This window comes from Akebia trifoliata, chromosome 2 (genome assembly GCF_017979445.1).
Source record: "Akebia trifoliata isolate Shusen 1 chromosome 2, ASM1797944v1, whole genome shotgun sequence".
Lineage (NCBI taxonomy): Eukaryota > Viridiplantae > Streptophyta > Magnoliopsida > Ranunculales > Lardizabalaceae > Akebia > Akebia trifoliata.
This window is the reverse complement of record NC_141376.1, coordinates 9,025,611-9,040,924: the sequence shown is the minus strand read 5'-3', so window position 1 is coordinate 9,040,924 and position 15,314 is coordinate 9,025,611. Positions and strand designations below refer to the sequence as shown.

Here is a 15,314-nt window from a genome sequence, read left to right as displayed (position 1 = left end):
TTTTCGGCAGAAAGATTAATGTGTCGATCCCTCGGGCAGAGTACCATGTTCCACAGATTGATTATTTATATGAAATACCACTTCAACTACCACCAAAGCGGCAAAAGTAAAACATTGTTGAAATTGGGCTACAAATTCTTACAAAAAGGATTGAACTCACAACCTCCTTTTTTATAAAATGTTGGCTCGTCCCTGACCCTTACCCCATTGCTGTCGACGAGCCCTCCTCTTCCTTCCATCCTTTTTCATCTTCACTTTTTCCTTCAAGTCCCTCTCACCCCGTCGTTTATACATCTTGAAGGTCATCTGTCTGTCTGCAGCCATTTTTCTCACCTTCTCAGTAATCTCTGCAGCAATCTGTCTATTATATAGTTTTCTCAAACCCCTCATGAGCTTCGCAAAGGTATCTGGCTGCGGCATGACACCATTGTCAAGCATATCCAAACAGTAAGAACAAGCTTCCTTCACATGCCCCTTTGAGAACAAAGCATGAATCCAAATCGTCCATGCAAACACATTAATATCACATCCTTTACTCACAATGCAACTCCAAACATCTTTCGCCATTTCGAGCTTCTCCGCTCTCAACACTGAATTCAAAAGCTCCTTCAAAGTGCCATACTGGGGAGCAGACAGAAGTCCTCTTCCAACCATTTCTTTGAAGTAACTACAAGCTTCAATTAATCTACCTTGTCCAAGAAACCCATGGATCATAATGGTAAATGTGTCGAGCCCTGGACTAAACCCATTGGCTTCCATGTCATTCCAAGCACGGATACCTTCCTCTACCTCCCCCAACTTACAAGCCAAGCGGATCACCGTATTATAAATATTGAGATCAGGAATGCAATCAATCTTCTTCATCTCCTCCACTAACTCCAAACACTCCTCCAATTCTTCCTTTTTCTCATGAGCCACCAATACATGAAAATACGTCATCTGGTTTGGAGTGCAACCTTGTTGGATCATACTATCGAGAAGCTCATAACCCTTATCAATCTTCCCCCACTTACAAAACCCACTTATCAATGTAGTATAAGTGACAACATCCGCAACACACCCGTTCATCCGCATCTCAACAAACACCCGCATCGCCTCCTCCATTTTTTCCCTAGAACAAAGGGCCTGAATCAAAATTGTGTACGAAGTTGCATTCGGGTCACAACCCTTTCTCTTCATCTCTTGCAGGAGATCGAAAGCATCCTGCATTTTCCCCGCGAGGGCATACCCACTAAGAAGATTGTTGTAAACTACAATGTCGGGTTCAAAACCAGCTTCCTTCATCTGAACAAGAATGAATTTAGCCTCCATTAATTTCCCTACTTTGCACCAACCATACAAAAGAGAAGTGAAGTGTTTTACATTGGGTTTAAACTTAATTCTCATATCCTCAAACAAAGAAGCTGCCTCCTTAACACTACCATTCTTACACAGAGCATCCAACAAACACCCAAACACATACTCGTCGGGTTTGCAACCATACTTGGGCATCTCATCCAACACTTCGATCGCTTTCTGAACCATCCTAGCCGAGGCAAATCTCCTCATCAAAACGACGAAAGCATCAACAGTAAGAAACTGAGGATTATCTTTCCTCATCTCTTCAATTAGAGCCCAAACAGCACCAAATTGCCTCATTTTTCCAAGAATCTTTATCATTGATTTGTAAACTTCGTAGCTGTGCCGATATCCGGGTTGCTTAGATGCCCAATTGAAGAACCTAAAACCTAAGTTCCCAGCATCACCACACCGATTCAAGACTCGTTCTACTAAACCAGACCTTACGATAATACCAGATTCTTGCAAAGCTAGTTCTAATTTCGGAACCCTAGAATGAAATTTCCTCAGAATTCTGTAAACCATTTCAACATCTGCAGAGTATTCGTCTGAGTTTAGGTGGTTGGAGTAGATGTTTGGTTTGTTTTCAAGACAAATAAAGCGAGACCCTCGATTTCTATCAGTCGAGAGGTTCGAAATCCTTGTGCCCACCATGGATTCATCTTCGTTGTTTTCGATGGGGACTGTTTGTGGGGATGATTTTTTGTGATTTTCTGTAGTTTGGGGAGAACCCATTTGAGGGGAAGATGAAAAGCTATGGGGTTTTGATGAATTATGGATTGGAGAAGGAGCGGAAATGAAATCTTCTCTGAAAATGAAGTTATATGAGAAGATGAGTTGGTACTTGTTGCAGAGTTGGGTTGTTGCTGAAGAGACCCTCTGCATTTCTTCCCTATTTCCCAACGAAAAGCCAATAAAGTAATATATATAAATATAGAGAGAAACGTTGGGAGGCCTAAGGTGAGCCAATATTTGACTCTCTTTAAAGCCTCCGAACGCCACCCATGTATAGGTGAGGGATTCGTAGGCTTCCTTAGAAGATGTAAAGGTGTGAGCTCCATCGGATGGTCAAAATTATCTGATTGGATAAAGTCTTGATTGGTGTTCTACATGTCAAACTCTGCCACGTGGTACTCCTAAGGAAAGGATCTACTCACCAAGAGCACTCCAACGTAAATAGGCATATTTGCTAGGCATTTCATTGTGAAGAGTGATTTGCCTATTCAAGCGATTTTCACTCCAATCGAACTAGTCAAAATGACTCTCAACAAATTCAATTACAATAAAATATTTCACAACTGTCATTATTTTTTATTGTCAACTAGTAGAGAGAGAGAGAGAGAGAGAGAGAGAGATTCATTATTTTCTTTTATCTTTTTCACTTTCTCTCTTTTCAAAATATTTCAATCTAAAGAGTCACAATTTAAGTGTATTTGAGTACTTTCGAAGAGTTCTAGCTCTATAAAATGGCAATTGGGAGAAGATGCAAAGCTTGAACCCTAGCTGAAGTTGCTCTGAGTTGAGTTGGCACTGTAGGAGTCTTCCAACTTTTACTTCTTTTTTATTCACCATTAGACTTCACAGTTGTATCTGTGGTTCAATTGCTTTTCCACCGTCATATGTGTCTAAATTTATCATAGTAAATATATGAACAATTCACAAATTAAAATGAATCACATGAAATACAATTTTATTGAAAGGTTCAAAAAAAAAATTTGAATGGAATCGAAATGGATGGTAGATTCATTATCTCATTGAAACTCATATTAATCGAACAAAATAAATCATGGATTCAATAATCCAATGGATCTGGTCTCCGGGCAAACTCTTATCAAATAGAAATTGGATACATGTAGTTTAGCCACCCTAACTACAATATTGAAATGATTCAATGTATGATACATCGGGAGCAGATCCTCTATGGTCCTTTTTTTCTTATAGCTCTTGTTCTATTATCCATAGAACATTGAATTGAAGAAAAATAAACACATCAATCTGCTTGTACCCATGATTTAGATCAGCTTTGAGAAAAATTAAAAATTAAAAATTAAAAGTTAAAAAATTTATTTTTTGTTCTAATCAAATGTTTGAAAGTGGGTGTTTATTGAACTCCTAAATTTAAACGATTGGATGTAATCGTCATGATGATGTGGTACAGCCTCAACCGTTGATAATTGCTACAAAGAGCTATCGAGAAAACGAGTTACAAAGGATTTGCTCCCCCATACACCTTGACCCAATGTAACATAACCCCTCCCCCTCCCCACACACATAAACATAATTCATGGTGTTAGATTGTGTTGGAAAGATCCAACAATGGAGAGCACTCCCCATTATAACCAACTCAGCTGTTTGAAACCACCTGAAACAACCGACTCTCCCATCTTTCTCTATTCGATAAATCAAGGAAGATCTAACGATGGATTCTCCTATCTCTCTCTAGACAATAAATCAAGGAAGTTCTAACGGTGGAAACCACTACTACTATAATCAACTCAACTGTTTGAAACCACCTCTAACCACTCACTCTCCCATGTCTCTCTAGTCACTAAAATAAAGAACAATACACAATCCACAGATCAAAATATTGGAAATATCCACCATTATATATATACACACACATTATTATTGAGAAGTTGAAGGAATCCATTTTGGTTTAGCAATTGACCTTAAATGAATCAGATTAAAGTATGTTCTTCATTCTTCTCCTTCAACACATGTAAGGGACACATGCACTTGAGCGGATGGGCCATGTAGTAGGCACGTGCATGCGCTTGTAATCATAAATAATATGATTCGATGTATCTAATATAGCAACATATCTAATCAAGTCCCCTTAGCCTTACTAAGGGTCCTTGGACTCACCACTTGTCATCCAAAAACATGATCCGATACTTCAAAGTTATAGAAGATGAAAATCTATGAATTTTGAAAAAATATAAATTTTTGATCATTTAATTTCATTTTTAAGTTTGGGAGTTATATAGAAGTTCAATAGAGGCCATTTTCCAAACATTGACTCTAAATTCAAAAGAAAATGTTTTTTGATTGAATAATGATGATTGCTAACGTGACAAGGGCACATAACCGCATACCTAACCACGTACCATGACCATGTGCATTCATCACAACTCTTTTTGTGATTTATTTATTTATTTGTATATGAGTTTTTCGATGATGCTTAGGGGAGTGTGGTGCCTTGTTAACAATCTCCCATTTAATTCTTGAAAAATTCATGAATTTTTAAAAAAAAATTTCAATGAAAGTATTATTCTCTAGATTATTAAATTATTCTGAATAAAACACATTTTTTTTAATGACTTTTATGAATTTTTATAAAACTCAGTGAAAAAAAAAATACTATTATAACTTGTTGTATGTAGTAAAGTGTAAACTTGTAATTTTGAAGCGGTTATGCTTCAAAATTTTAGAGAAATCCACATTTTTACATGACAAATGTCTGTTTTATCTTTAATAAAATAATGATAAGATCCTTTACATTTATTTGAGATTACACTTTAATTATTTTTTAAATTGATGATTTATCGTTTGACTTTGATTTTCTTTCATAAATCAATAAAACAATAACTTCAATGCCCTCATTATCACTATCATCAGCATCATTATCAAATTACCGAATATTTGTTTTTGAATTTTTGAAATGAGACGGATAATACAAGGAGAAAGCATTTATCACATATTTTTCATTTATAAAAATTTTACCGGATTTTTGCAATCCAAAATGTCGAATTTTTGCCGTATTCTGAATTGCTCTCACGCGTGTGTTGTAAGTTATTGGTTATTCCCGCCATTATAATATGATGAGAGAGAGTCAGAGAGACCAGTAGAGTAGTCTGGTTGTGTGCATGGTTGATGGTTTAATTAACAAAAGAAAGTGAAAAATGGATTTAGGGTGCTCTGATATTGGGGTGTGGAGAGAAGCTCTATCGTCCTATCAGACTCGCTTAGAGTCTGTAAACAAGCCCCAACTCATTCATCTCGACGATTTCTACCGAAACCAACTCCCTCCACTCTTGCACCAACGAAACCCTAACCCTCACATCACCAAATCCGAGCTCTCCAAGCTCATGCAATGGAAGCTAACCAGAGGAAAATGGAGGTACGCTTAACCCCTCTTTATTCACCTCGCTTGAAAAACAATTTTTCATTAAATTTAATCAATTTTTTAGATACGATTTCTTGATTTCAGGCCGCGTTTATTGGATTTCGTTTCATCTCTAGATGAAACCCTAGTGAAATCTGCCTCATTAAAGGCTTTTCAATCTATCCCCGACGTTTCGAAAGCTATTTCTGAGCTTACGGTGTTGAAAGGTGTTGGTCCCGCCACAGCTTCTGCTATTCTTGCTGCTTATGCGCCTGACGTCGCACCTTTCATGTCGGATGAGGTGAAATTTGATTCATTTCTTTTGAAATTTTAAATTTTGATAGATAATTTGTTCTGTTTGTTTTATTTTTGAAATTGAATTTTGATCGAATTGGTTTTTTTCCCCATTATAAGGCGATGGTTGCTGCTCTTGGTAATTCCAAGGATTATACACTGAAGCAATATCTCACATTCACTAAGAAGCTACAATCCAAATCCAAGGTTCGATTTTATTTTTCTACACAATTTGTTTGTTGTAGTATTTGATCCCAATGTTCCCATCTTTCTAATAATAATTTTGTACGAACCTGTACATCTTCATATCAGTGTATTAATCTTAATAAAAGCAAACAGTTTCCTTTCTTGTATGAGTTATTTATTTGACTTAGAACTTCCCTGTATGAGTTTGTGCACAAGTTGCATAGAAAATTAAGGAGGCATTAATGAATGTTTGTTTATTATTTAAACAACTAACCCATTTATCGTACTATTTTGGATTTTAAATCTGTGGGACACAGGGAATTGCAAGTCCAAACAATGTTGTTGAACTGAAAACAATTGAAACATTCAAAATGATAAAGTTCTCAAGTGAACACACATGTTATCGTTCACTTCTTTCTAATAGGAATCAAATGTAAGCCGCAGTTGATTTCAATGAGAACATGAACCTGGTAACTGTTAATGAGTTCTTTATCCTGAGAAGAGGCAAAGTAAGAAACTGACTCATAAATAATGTTCCATTAAACCCATTTATGGACGAGTGCAACATCGAATAGAATCAGGATCCAAAATTGCGTCCAGGAATGGTGTTTGCGTGGCATGTTTTGGTTGGAGTTTAAAACACATCAGGCTCCTAACCAAGCCATTCTTCTAATCTCACGCAGCCCAATATGTTTAATCTCCAATAAACATGTACCATGTAGACACTGTTGGTTGCTATAGGAACAGGACACCGTTCTGGATTGTGACTCCATTCAATAACTCTTATTACGTAAGTTACTTTTCAAAAAAAAAAAAAACATCTTATTACGTAAGATCTTTAACTTTTCAAGATTTTCCCTCAAGCTGGGAGATTGCACTCCACACATTCTAATTACGCCTAGATTACTAGTAAGAATATTGGATCCATAACTTTCAATGCTTTCTGTGCAGCAGAAAAGTGGTCATCTATTTTTTCCCTCATTTATTTTTTGGTCATTCGTGATTTTTTTTGTTTGTTTGGTTTATTGGTTTCTTCAACCTATTCCAAGCAGTAAAAACAGTTGACTATGTTTACAATTACATATTTGCTTTGCTTAGATTCTTTAGATATTTTTTCATAGTGATTGATGGTCAAGTGACATAGTTGATTATCCTTTTTGGCTATTTGGTACATAATCTACAACTTCCTGATTTATTTTTTCCTACCTTTTTTTTTGGTGTGCAAATTATTAGTCTTCTTTAAGTAAATTAATAAAAGAAATGAATGAATAAATACATTGTCATTTAGGCTCTACCTTCCCTAAACTAAAGAACCCGCATTGCGTCTCCCAACAATTCTGAATACACTGATTTTTTGTATGCATTTGTCTTCTTTTAGCCAAAACTACCAAATGAAAGCTTTATGAGTACGGGCACTTACATCTATCCTTCCTGTTGGGTTACATGCAGGAACTAAGTATAGAAGGAAACTCTTTCACACCATCTGATGTCGAAAGGGCCCTATGGAGCTCTGCTGTGGGTGCCAAGATGCCAGCTTCACCGTCAAATCCTGATTTGAAGGTTAACTCAAAGAGAAATTCAAACAAGAGAAAGAGAAAACCATGAGGTGAATGCTGAGTAGGTTGGACTAACATCACTTTTTGGCTTCTTGTGCTTCAGTAATCTACTACTTTTTCTGAGCTTTCTCAAGAATTTTCGTTCTTGTAGCCTATAATTACAAATCTTGGCTATAAATAATTGAAATCTGCATTTCCTTTTCAGGATAGTTATATGTGTAAACATTTATGTTGTAGACACCAATTTCTCCGGTGTCAACCCTCTCATTTTTGTTTAAGTTATTAACTATTAACCACAAACAACCTTCTTGCGTATATATATTTTTTGACGTCTTATTTGGTACATTACCCCCACTCCCTTGTCACCAATGCAAATATAACCAGCATGATTGTACATGTCATGCATCCAAATTTTGATAATCCTTTTGGACAGTATGGGAAATTTTGATGAAGTCAAATGATATTAAAAAAAAAAAAAAGTTCATAAAACAGAGAATTAATATTTCTCAACCAGGTGGATTTCTTCCCTAGGGGTCTTGCCTAGTAAGACTAGTCTCTCTTACAATCGGCCTGTATTGCCTTACATCTAGGCCCTTCCGTGCGGAAGCCGAACCCCCTATGAATCTGATTTCAGAAAATCAGTGTTCCACATAGAATGCAGATGTTTGCCTAGAGAAATCAATTAGATGGTACGTAAGCTATTGACTAACCCCACCGAAAATTTTGTCCATAGCTTGAAGTAACTGGGAAGAGGTGCAAGATCATGCTTGGGGGTTGTAAAATCAGATCTTACAGGGTCATTGATAAGGCATTGCAGGTTTGTTGGGGCTCAAGGCAGGGGCTTTTGACATGGAGAACATGGAAAATGACGATTTGTTTTGTAAGACAAGTCAAGCTAATTTCTTCAATCACATTCTTCTTCTTAATGATCTTGATGGCTTCGTGTTTTTATTTTTTATTGTTTATGATCATAGTTGGCTTCCTGTGTCGTTGGGTTCGAGGCGTATTCAACATAAAATGTCAGTGAGTAAGAATAGACTTTTTGTTCAGCTCTTTATGATGCTTCAGTAGTAGACCTGTTGTTAATGGGTCCCATTCAGCACCAAACATTTTGGCCAACATTTTAGCCAATCATTTTTGTCTTACATGAGTTAGAAGTTTTGGAATGGGCTTATTTTTGGTGAGGATGATCTCTTCGGTGAAGAGATCATCCTCACCAAAAATCAGCCATTCCAAAACTTCTAGCCCCATGTTTACAAGTTGAAAAATCATGGACCGTTCATTCTTTATAAACCATTTTTGATGGGGTTAGAAGTTTTGGAATGGGCTGATTTTTGGTGATGATGATCTCCTCACCGTAAAGATCATCCTCACCAAAAATCAGTCATTCCAGGAGATCATCATCATCAAAAATCAGCCCATTCCAAAACTTCTAATCCATGTTTTGAAAAATGTTTTGCCAAAATGTTTGGTGCTGAACATTTTCTGTTATTAATAATTTGAATTCACATCTACGACTTAAGAAAAGTAGGCAAAACATAGCAAATTACGTAAGGCAATTGGATTATCTTCAAAACGACAATTCAACTTAGAAAGTAGTGGCTACATTTGTCAAGGAAAGAAACCGAGTTGTAGAGCCCAAAAATATTTAATAAAAATGAGAGATTCTATTAGAACACCAACTTGTCCTCATGGCACACCAATCCTTAAGAAATTATTATGTTCAGCCTTCACCTCTACTAACTACTAAGCACATATCCCCTTAATATTTAAAAAACATAAAAAAAGAATAATAATAATAATAATACTAATATCAACCCAAACTATTTGATATTTGAGTCCGCCCAGCCTTACTAAGTTAGTAAGAATTTCACACCCTTACTAAGGGTCCTTGGACTCACCTCTTGGCACCATTAGTTTTCAAAGTAGGATGGTTGGCATGTATCCATCCACATGATAATAATACACCATTTTTGTCTAGGGAGAATGCACGTGTAGGGCCGGAGTCAAGATTTTGCTCACGTGGGGGCAATTAAGAGTGAAATTTTGTTGGGGGGACAACTAAGAAGAAAATTTTTATGTGGGGACAATTGCTCAATAATCCTTTGGATTTTGAAAATTCTTGTCGGGGCAAGTGTCTCCAATATAAATTCGTCCTTTGTGCACATGTTTCCCAGTTAATGGCTTTACTTTGTTTATTTATTTTTAAATGATTAATAAATTGTTTTAAATAAAAATAATTAAAAAGGCACATGCCTAAGTAAAAAAATCGCATATCATTATTAGTTGTAAATTTTAAATCAAGCTTATGAGTACAGCATAGAACACTTTGTATATATATATATATATACTTAAAATAAAGACTTTTTTAATATTTCATTGCATGGATATTAGTATGTACTTTATTTTTTGGTACTATTAACAAATCAACTCGTATGCTAAGTTATGTTTTTTAAATATGCTAAAAATTATTCGTTAAGAGAAAACATGTAGAAAAGCCAATGAGTCAGATTCCAATGACTTATAAAGAATAATTGGTGAGAAAACACATAATTTGGACCATGTAAATACATAATCCGTCAGAATTTATACTTATCTCATATTTCATGATTACAAAAAAAAAGTTTTCAAATCCCACGTGCACCAAATTATTGAATTTATTAAAAATAGGCTTATTGATAAATAAATAAAGTATAATAGTGTCTCCTATAAATATTTTATAGGATTATTAGACTTGTATATTTAAAGATTCCGAATCAGTACACGCATGGAAGAGGTCTGTCTCCTGAAAAACACTTTCAAACCAATTGAAATATTAGAGACAAAGTCATTAATCTTAATAGGAATCTGACCGTATATAGTTATATAAGCAACTAATCACCGAGGCCATTGATCTAATCATAGAAATGATTCAGTTCATCTCAGTGTAACATAAAATATAAAAGATTACAACTTAACTAGATCTTGGCACCTAGATCATGACTAATTAAATGCACTTGATACCCACTGTAAGATATGAGATTTGGAAGGCAAATTTTTAGTTTTAACCATCCTCTTGGGTGTCAACTTTATTAATGGCTTTTAGTCATTAAATTTAATAATTTCTTTGATGATTTTTAATTATGGATTTAATATATATATAATATATTTGTTAAATTTAATATCTTCATAGATCCTCTTATAATTTTCTTTGAGGTCTATTGAGATGGGTTGAAACTTGAAAGTCCAGCTTCTAGTGGTAACAATCAAGGTTCAACAGGTATTTGCTGCGATGCTTACATTTCTGACGTGGCATGTTTAGTGTAACCGTAGATTTTTCCTTTGAGATACGAGAAAATATTTACGGTTATGTATGCACCTCCACGTCAAAAATGTAAAAATCGCATCATTAGTGCCTAAAAAAAATAGAAAATTCAGGCTAATATGACATGTCAGCAGTTGCTAATTTTGCAGAACTTTTTGTACGGGAGTAGTTCACATCAAACTCGTTTTCTATAATAGAGTTGTCACGTTTTTAGTCAAAATCACAACCGTTTGTTCTTGTCGAAGTACTTTTCAAATGGAAAATGCTGGAATAACACAAACGGAGACATAAGGGTGGCAAAAATGATGTGATGGCGTGCATATAACCGTAGATTCTTTTTACTCGTATCTCGCGGAAAAACATCTACGGTAATGTGTATGACACCACGACTTTTTTTTATCACCCTTGTGTCTCCCCAGCCCGACTCTTTTCAAATTTTCAGATCCGTTCTATTCGGATAGTCACCCACAAGAAGTCTTTACTATTATTATCTATAATATGTCACCGCCTCTTTGTTGGCTTAGTGGTGAGTTTAATCCGGTTTAACTCACAAGGTCAGATGTTCGAGGCTGGTAGAGGGTGATGATGAGAGAGATGAGTGCGAGGTATTCTAAAATACCTCATTTTTTATTTTTAATAAAAACTAAATTTCTTTTTTTTTTTTTTTTTTTTAAGTAAATGGAATGATAATATAATTATATTAATTACTTGACATTTATATATGACTAAATATTTATTATTATTATTATAATGATGGAAAGGTGGATATTGTTGAAACTAATCTAATTTCGATTGATTTATTTTATATATAAAAATATGAAAGGCCCTTACATCTTATCTCTATATCATAAGTCAACATAAACATAATTTCAATTAAAATGACTTATTATCTTAATATAACAAAAATACTCCAACATTTAGAATTATTATTAAAAGATAAAGAAACTCTATTATTTTATCACTCAATCTAATTTAGGGCTATCTAAAATTTGCCTCTTACTCTTGCATTTTCTCTCTTCCTCATCTCTCATGTTAAATTCTTACGAGTCACGATTCAAACTTATGTCCCATTTGTATAGCAATTGACGGTATTTACGTAAAACATTTTGATTGGAGATTAAACACATTGGGCTGCATGCTATGTAAAACACGCATTGTTTACTAGTCCGATGTGTATTTAACCAAAACATGCCATGTAAACACCATTCCTGTTCTATAGAAACGTAACACCATTTTGGATCTTGATCCAATTCTCATTTCGTGCATTTTTAATCTCTTCTACCTTCAATTGATTAATTCATTTTAAGTCTATTATAATTTCATTGAATCGACTTATAACATCAATTAAAGGTATTGAATTGAAGATAAACAATAAGTTTATGAAATTCACATTGAAATCCAAATGTTTTGTTTCATTTTGATACTTTGCTGATCATCCTTTTTTTAAAAGCAAATTGTATTTAGTGTTGTTATAATAAATCACAAGTTGTAATTATTGTCATTTTCATTTTAAACTCACATTTGCATTCTCCTAATATAAAGACAAATCACAATTTGTCATACTTTAATTTTTATTTCGTTGGACAATTGTTTCTCATTTGAATTGTGAAAAATGGTGAGCTGACTACCTATGTCATTGCAGACGTGACAATGTGCACAAAATCAAAAAATATATGATTTTGCGCACAATGCCACGTCAGTACAATATTGAGCAGTGTCATAGTAAGCAAATTAAAACAACTCTTGAATTATTTGTAGTTGTTGCAAATTGAGTTCTATCGACATTGTGCTACTAGTTCTCTACACATTGTCACGTCAATGCAGTGTTTGGCACATCAGTTCAACACTTTCCTCATTTTTTTTAAAAGGAAAATGTTGAGCTGCTTCCTACAACACTGTACTGACTTGGCAGTGTGTATAGAACTATAAATTTTTGTTTCTCAAGTTGTCCTTATATGCTTTTCATGAGGAAAAGCATTTGTGATTTCGTGCAAACCTCCACACCAACTCAATGTCGAACGCAATGTCCTACATAGTTATTTTAGCTATTTTCGTTACAAATATATATAGGGTGATTTTGACATACCCTCCTACCTTTTTATGAATATTAGAGATACCCCGCACATTTTCAAATTAATAACTTAGATTCATTGACTGTTGTCCTTAATGAGGGACCAACAACACATCAAGCTTTGAGAGAATAACTACTGTCAAAAGACTGAAATACCCTTCCAATTAAACTATACCCACGTTTAAGAGGATAAAAAATTGTCAAAAGATTAAAATACTCTTGCAATTAAAATCTAGTAAAACAATCAAGACCTCTACTATCAAAATTTGTATAGGACGTTAGATTTAGGGTGTAAGATTGAAAGTATTGAATTTTTTTTTTGGAAAGTCTGTTATCATTTTCAACCTCTCATTTTAATAAATACTAAAATCTTAGAGAAAATCGATCGTTGTCCATTCATTCTTTGCATGAATTACACAATATAGAGGAAGTAAGATTGCTTCAATGTCTCATTCCAAGCAAAGATAATCTCAAAATCATGATCATGGTTGTAAATCTTAAGTTTTTTGCATCTTTTTTGAAAAAAAAAATTATTTTTCACCTAGGATTTTTAATTCAAAATGTGAAAGTTCATTACCCATTCCTTTTTAGATCTTTTTTAAATTATTTATTAAATCTAATGCAACCATGAAATTGTAGCCTGCAAAGGACATTAACTTAAAAAAAATAGGTTGGAGAAGATGGATGTGTTATGAAAAACACTTTCTTTGCTAAGTTAGTAAGGAAATTCCAAACCCCATCATCTTTTCGTATCCAAAAATAAAATTCGATGCCCCATGGTTGTATATAAAAGAATTCTAAGAACTTTTAAAAGAAAATTATTCTAAAAAAACTTATTTTTCACTATAAATTTTAATTTTAAATTTGGAAGATCGGTAGCAGTATCTTTTCAACACCATTGATTAGCCCAAAAAGATTAATTTTTTATCTAGGTTTTTTTTTAATCAAAGTTTTTCCACGAAATCTAAAGTGTTGTGGTGTTGGAATGCCAATGTGACGATTCATATGGGCCCAACAACCCTTGGTAAGATTTGAATTCTTACTAGGTAGTCACTTTAGCCTACACTACCATTTATGTGTTTTAATTGTACTTATGTTTTAATTGTGTTTCGTTAAAAAAATGTTACTATGGTTGTTTGGCATAGGATGATTGTATGCCAACTAGCTTAGTTAAAAGGGCAATTATATAAAAGCACCCACAAATTAATAAGAGCAACCCACACTATAGCCAAATTATTTTGTCTTATATGAGTTAAAAGTTTTGGAATAAGTTGATTTTTGGTGAGGATGATTTCCAGGGGGTCTGGAGATCATCCTCACCAAAAAGTAGTAATTCCAAAACTTTTAACCTATATAAGACAAAAAAAAGTTGGATATGATGTGGGTTGCCTTTATTAATTCATGGGGTTCTTTTATAAGTATCCTAGTTGAAAAGAGCCATTATTTCATTTTATGTTACAATAGATGATGTTTCAATCATCCAATTTTTTCTAGATGTTTTTATTTACTATAATTGACAATTTTTTCAATGAGGGTATTTTAATAAATTTAAAAGACATTGATTCACATATGTATTTAGTGTGAAGTATTTCAAAATGTGAGGGTATTTCAATCTTTTGATAAATACTTATTCTCTCAAAGCGTGATCTGTTGTTGGTCCCTCAGTAAGAACATCAATCAAAGGATCTAAGTCATCAATTTGAATCTATGAGAGGTATCTCAGATATTAATAAAAAAGTAGGGGTATGTCAAAATCACCCAAAAACATATATGATTTTATGCATAGTACACCGTCATCGCAGTGTTGAGGGCAGTGTCTTGCAAATTAGAAAGTCAGTTTAGAACGACTCTTTTTAATAGAAATAGAGTCAAGTGACTGCACAACACACTGAGTTGAAGTGGAGGTGTGCATCGAACCGTTGATGTTTTTCGAGTCTGAGTTTGTGTATCAAAATTTTGGATTCATTAACTTTTCAGATGCTTTTCACTCTGCTTAGTAAATTAAGCATTTTCAAGTAAGTATGTTTGATTTTCTACTGCCCATCTATTCCATTTCAAGTGACCATCACTTTATCGGATTTTGTTAACATGTGTCCTAAGGGCACATTATAAAGCGCATTAAACACACCCTGGGATCTGATTTTATACCGAAACTGCACTCAAAAATAAATTTTTGACCAAATATACCCCCAAAGGGTTGTTCTCTTCTCAAGTGTGTTTAATGCACTTATATGTGTGCCCTTAACGATACCTCACTTTATTTCATCGGCGCACATTAGCAAAATCGCGCAATTCCAATTTCCAAGTAATTAATGCGCATTTTTGTTTAACACCACAAGACAATATTCTTCGGAGCCCTGTTTTATCCAAAAATCCGAGAAAACCCACTTTCACATTCAAACTTCCCACACACGAAAAAAATAAAAAAATACTTGGGAGAGAAGCTCACACAGAGGCGAA

The 15,314-nt window shown here is 34.3% G+C and overlaps 2 protein-coding genes across 2 annotated transcripts; one reads left to right on the top strand and one right to left on the bottom strand.

Annotated features, from left to right (window-relative positions):
• Positions 1-57: 57 nt before the first annotated feature.
• On the bottom strand, positions 58-2,365 carry LOC147409370 (putative pentatricopeptide repeat-containing protein At5g65820). Its single transcript, XM_086428131.1, has one exon. It carries the CDS (start codon positions 2,221-2,223, stop codon positions 172-174), a length of 2,052 nt encoding a protein of 683 aa, XP_086284257.1. The 5' UTR covers positions 2,224-2,365; the 3' UTR covers positions 58-171.
• Positions 2,366-5,070: 2,705 nt separating this feature from the next.
• Positions 5,071-7,683, top strand: LOC147409369 (DNA binding protein). Its single transcript, XM_086428119.1, has 4 exons — positions 5,071-5,458; positions 5,549-5,744; positions 5,858-5,944; positions 7,373-7,683. Exons 1-4 carry the CDS (start codon positions 5,241-5,243, stop codon positions 7,526-7,528), a joined length of 657 nt encoding a protein of 218 aa, XP_086284245.1. The 5' UTR covers positions 5,071-5,240; the 3' UTR covers positions 7,529-7,683.
• The last annotated feature ends 7,631 nt before the right edge of the window (positions 7,684-15,314 follow it).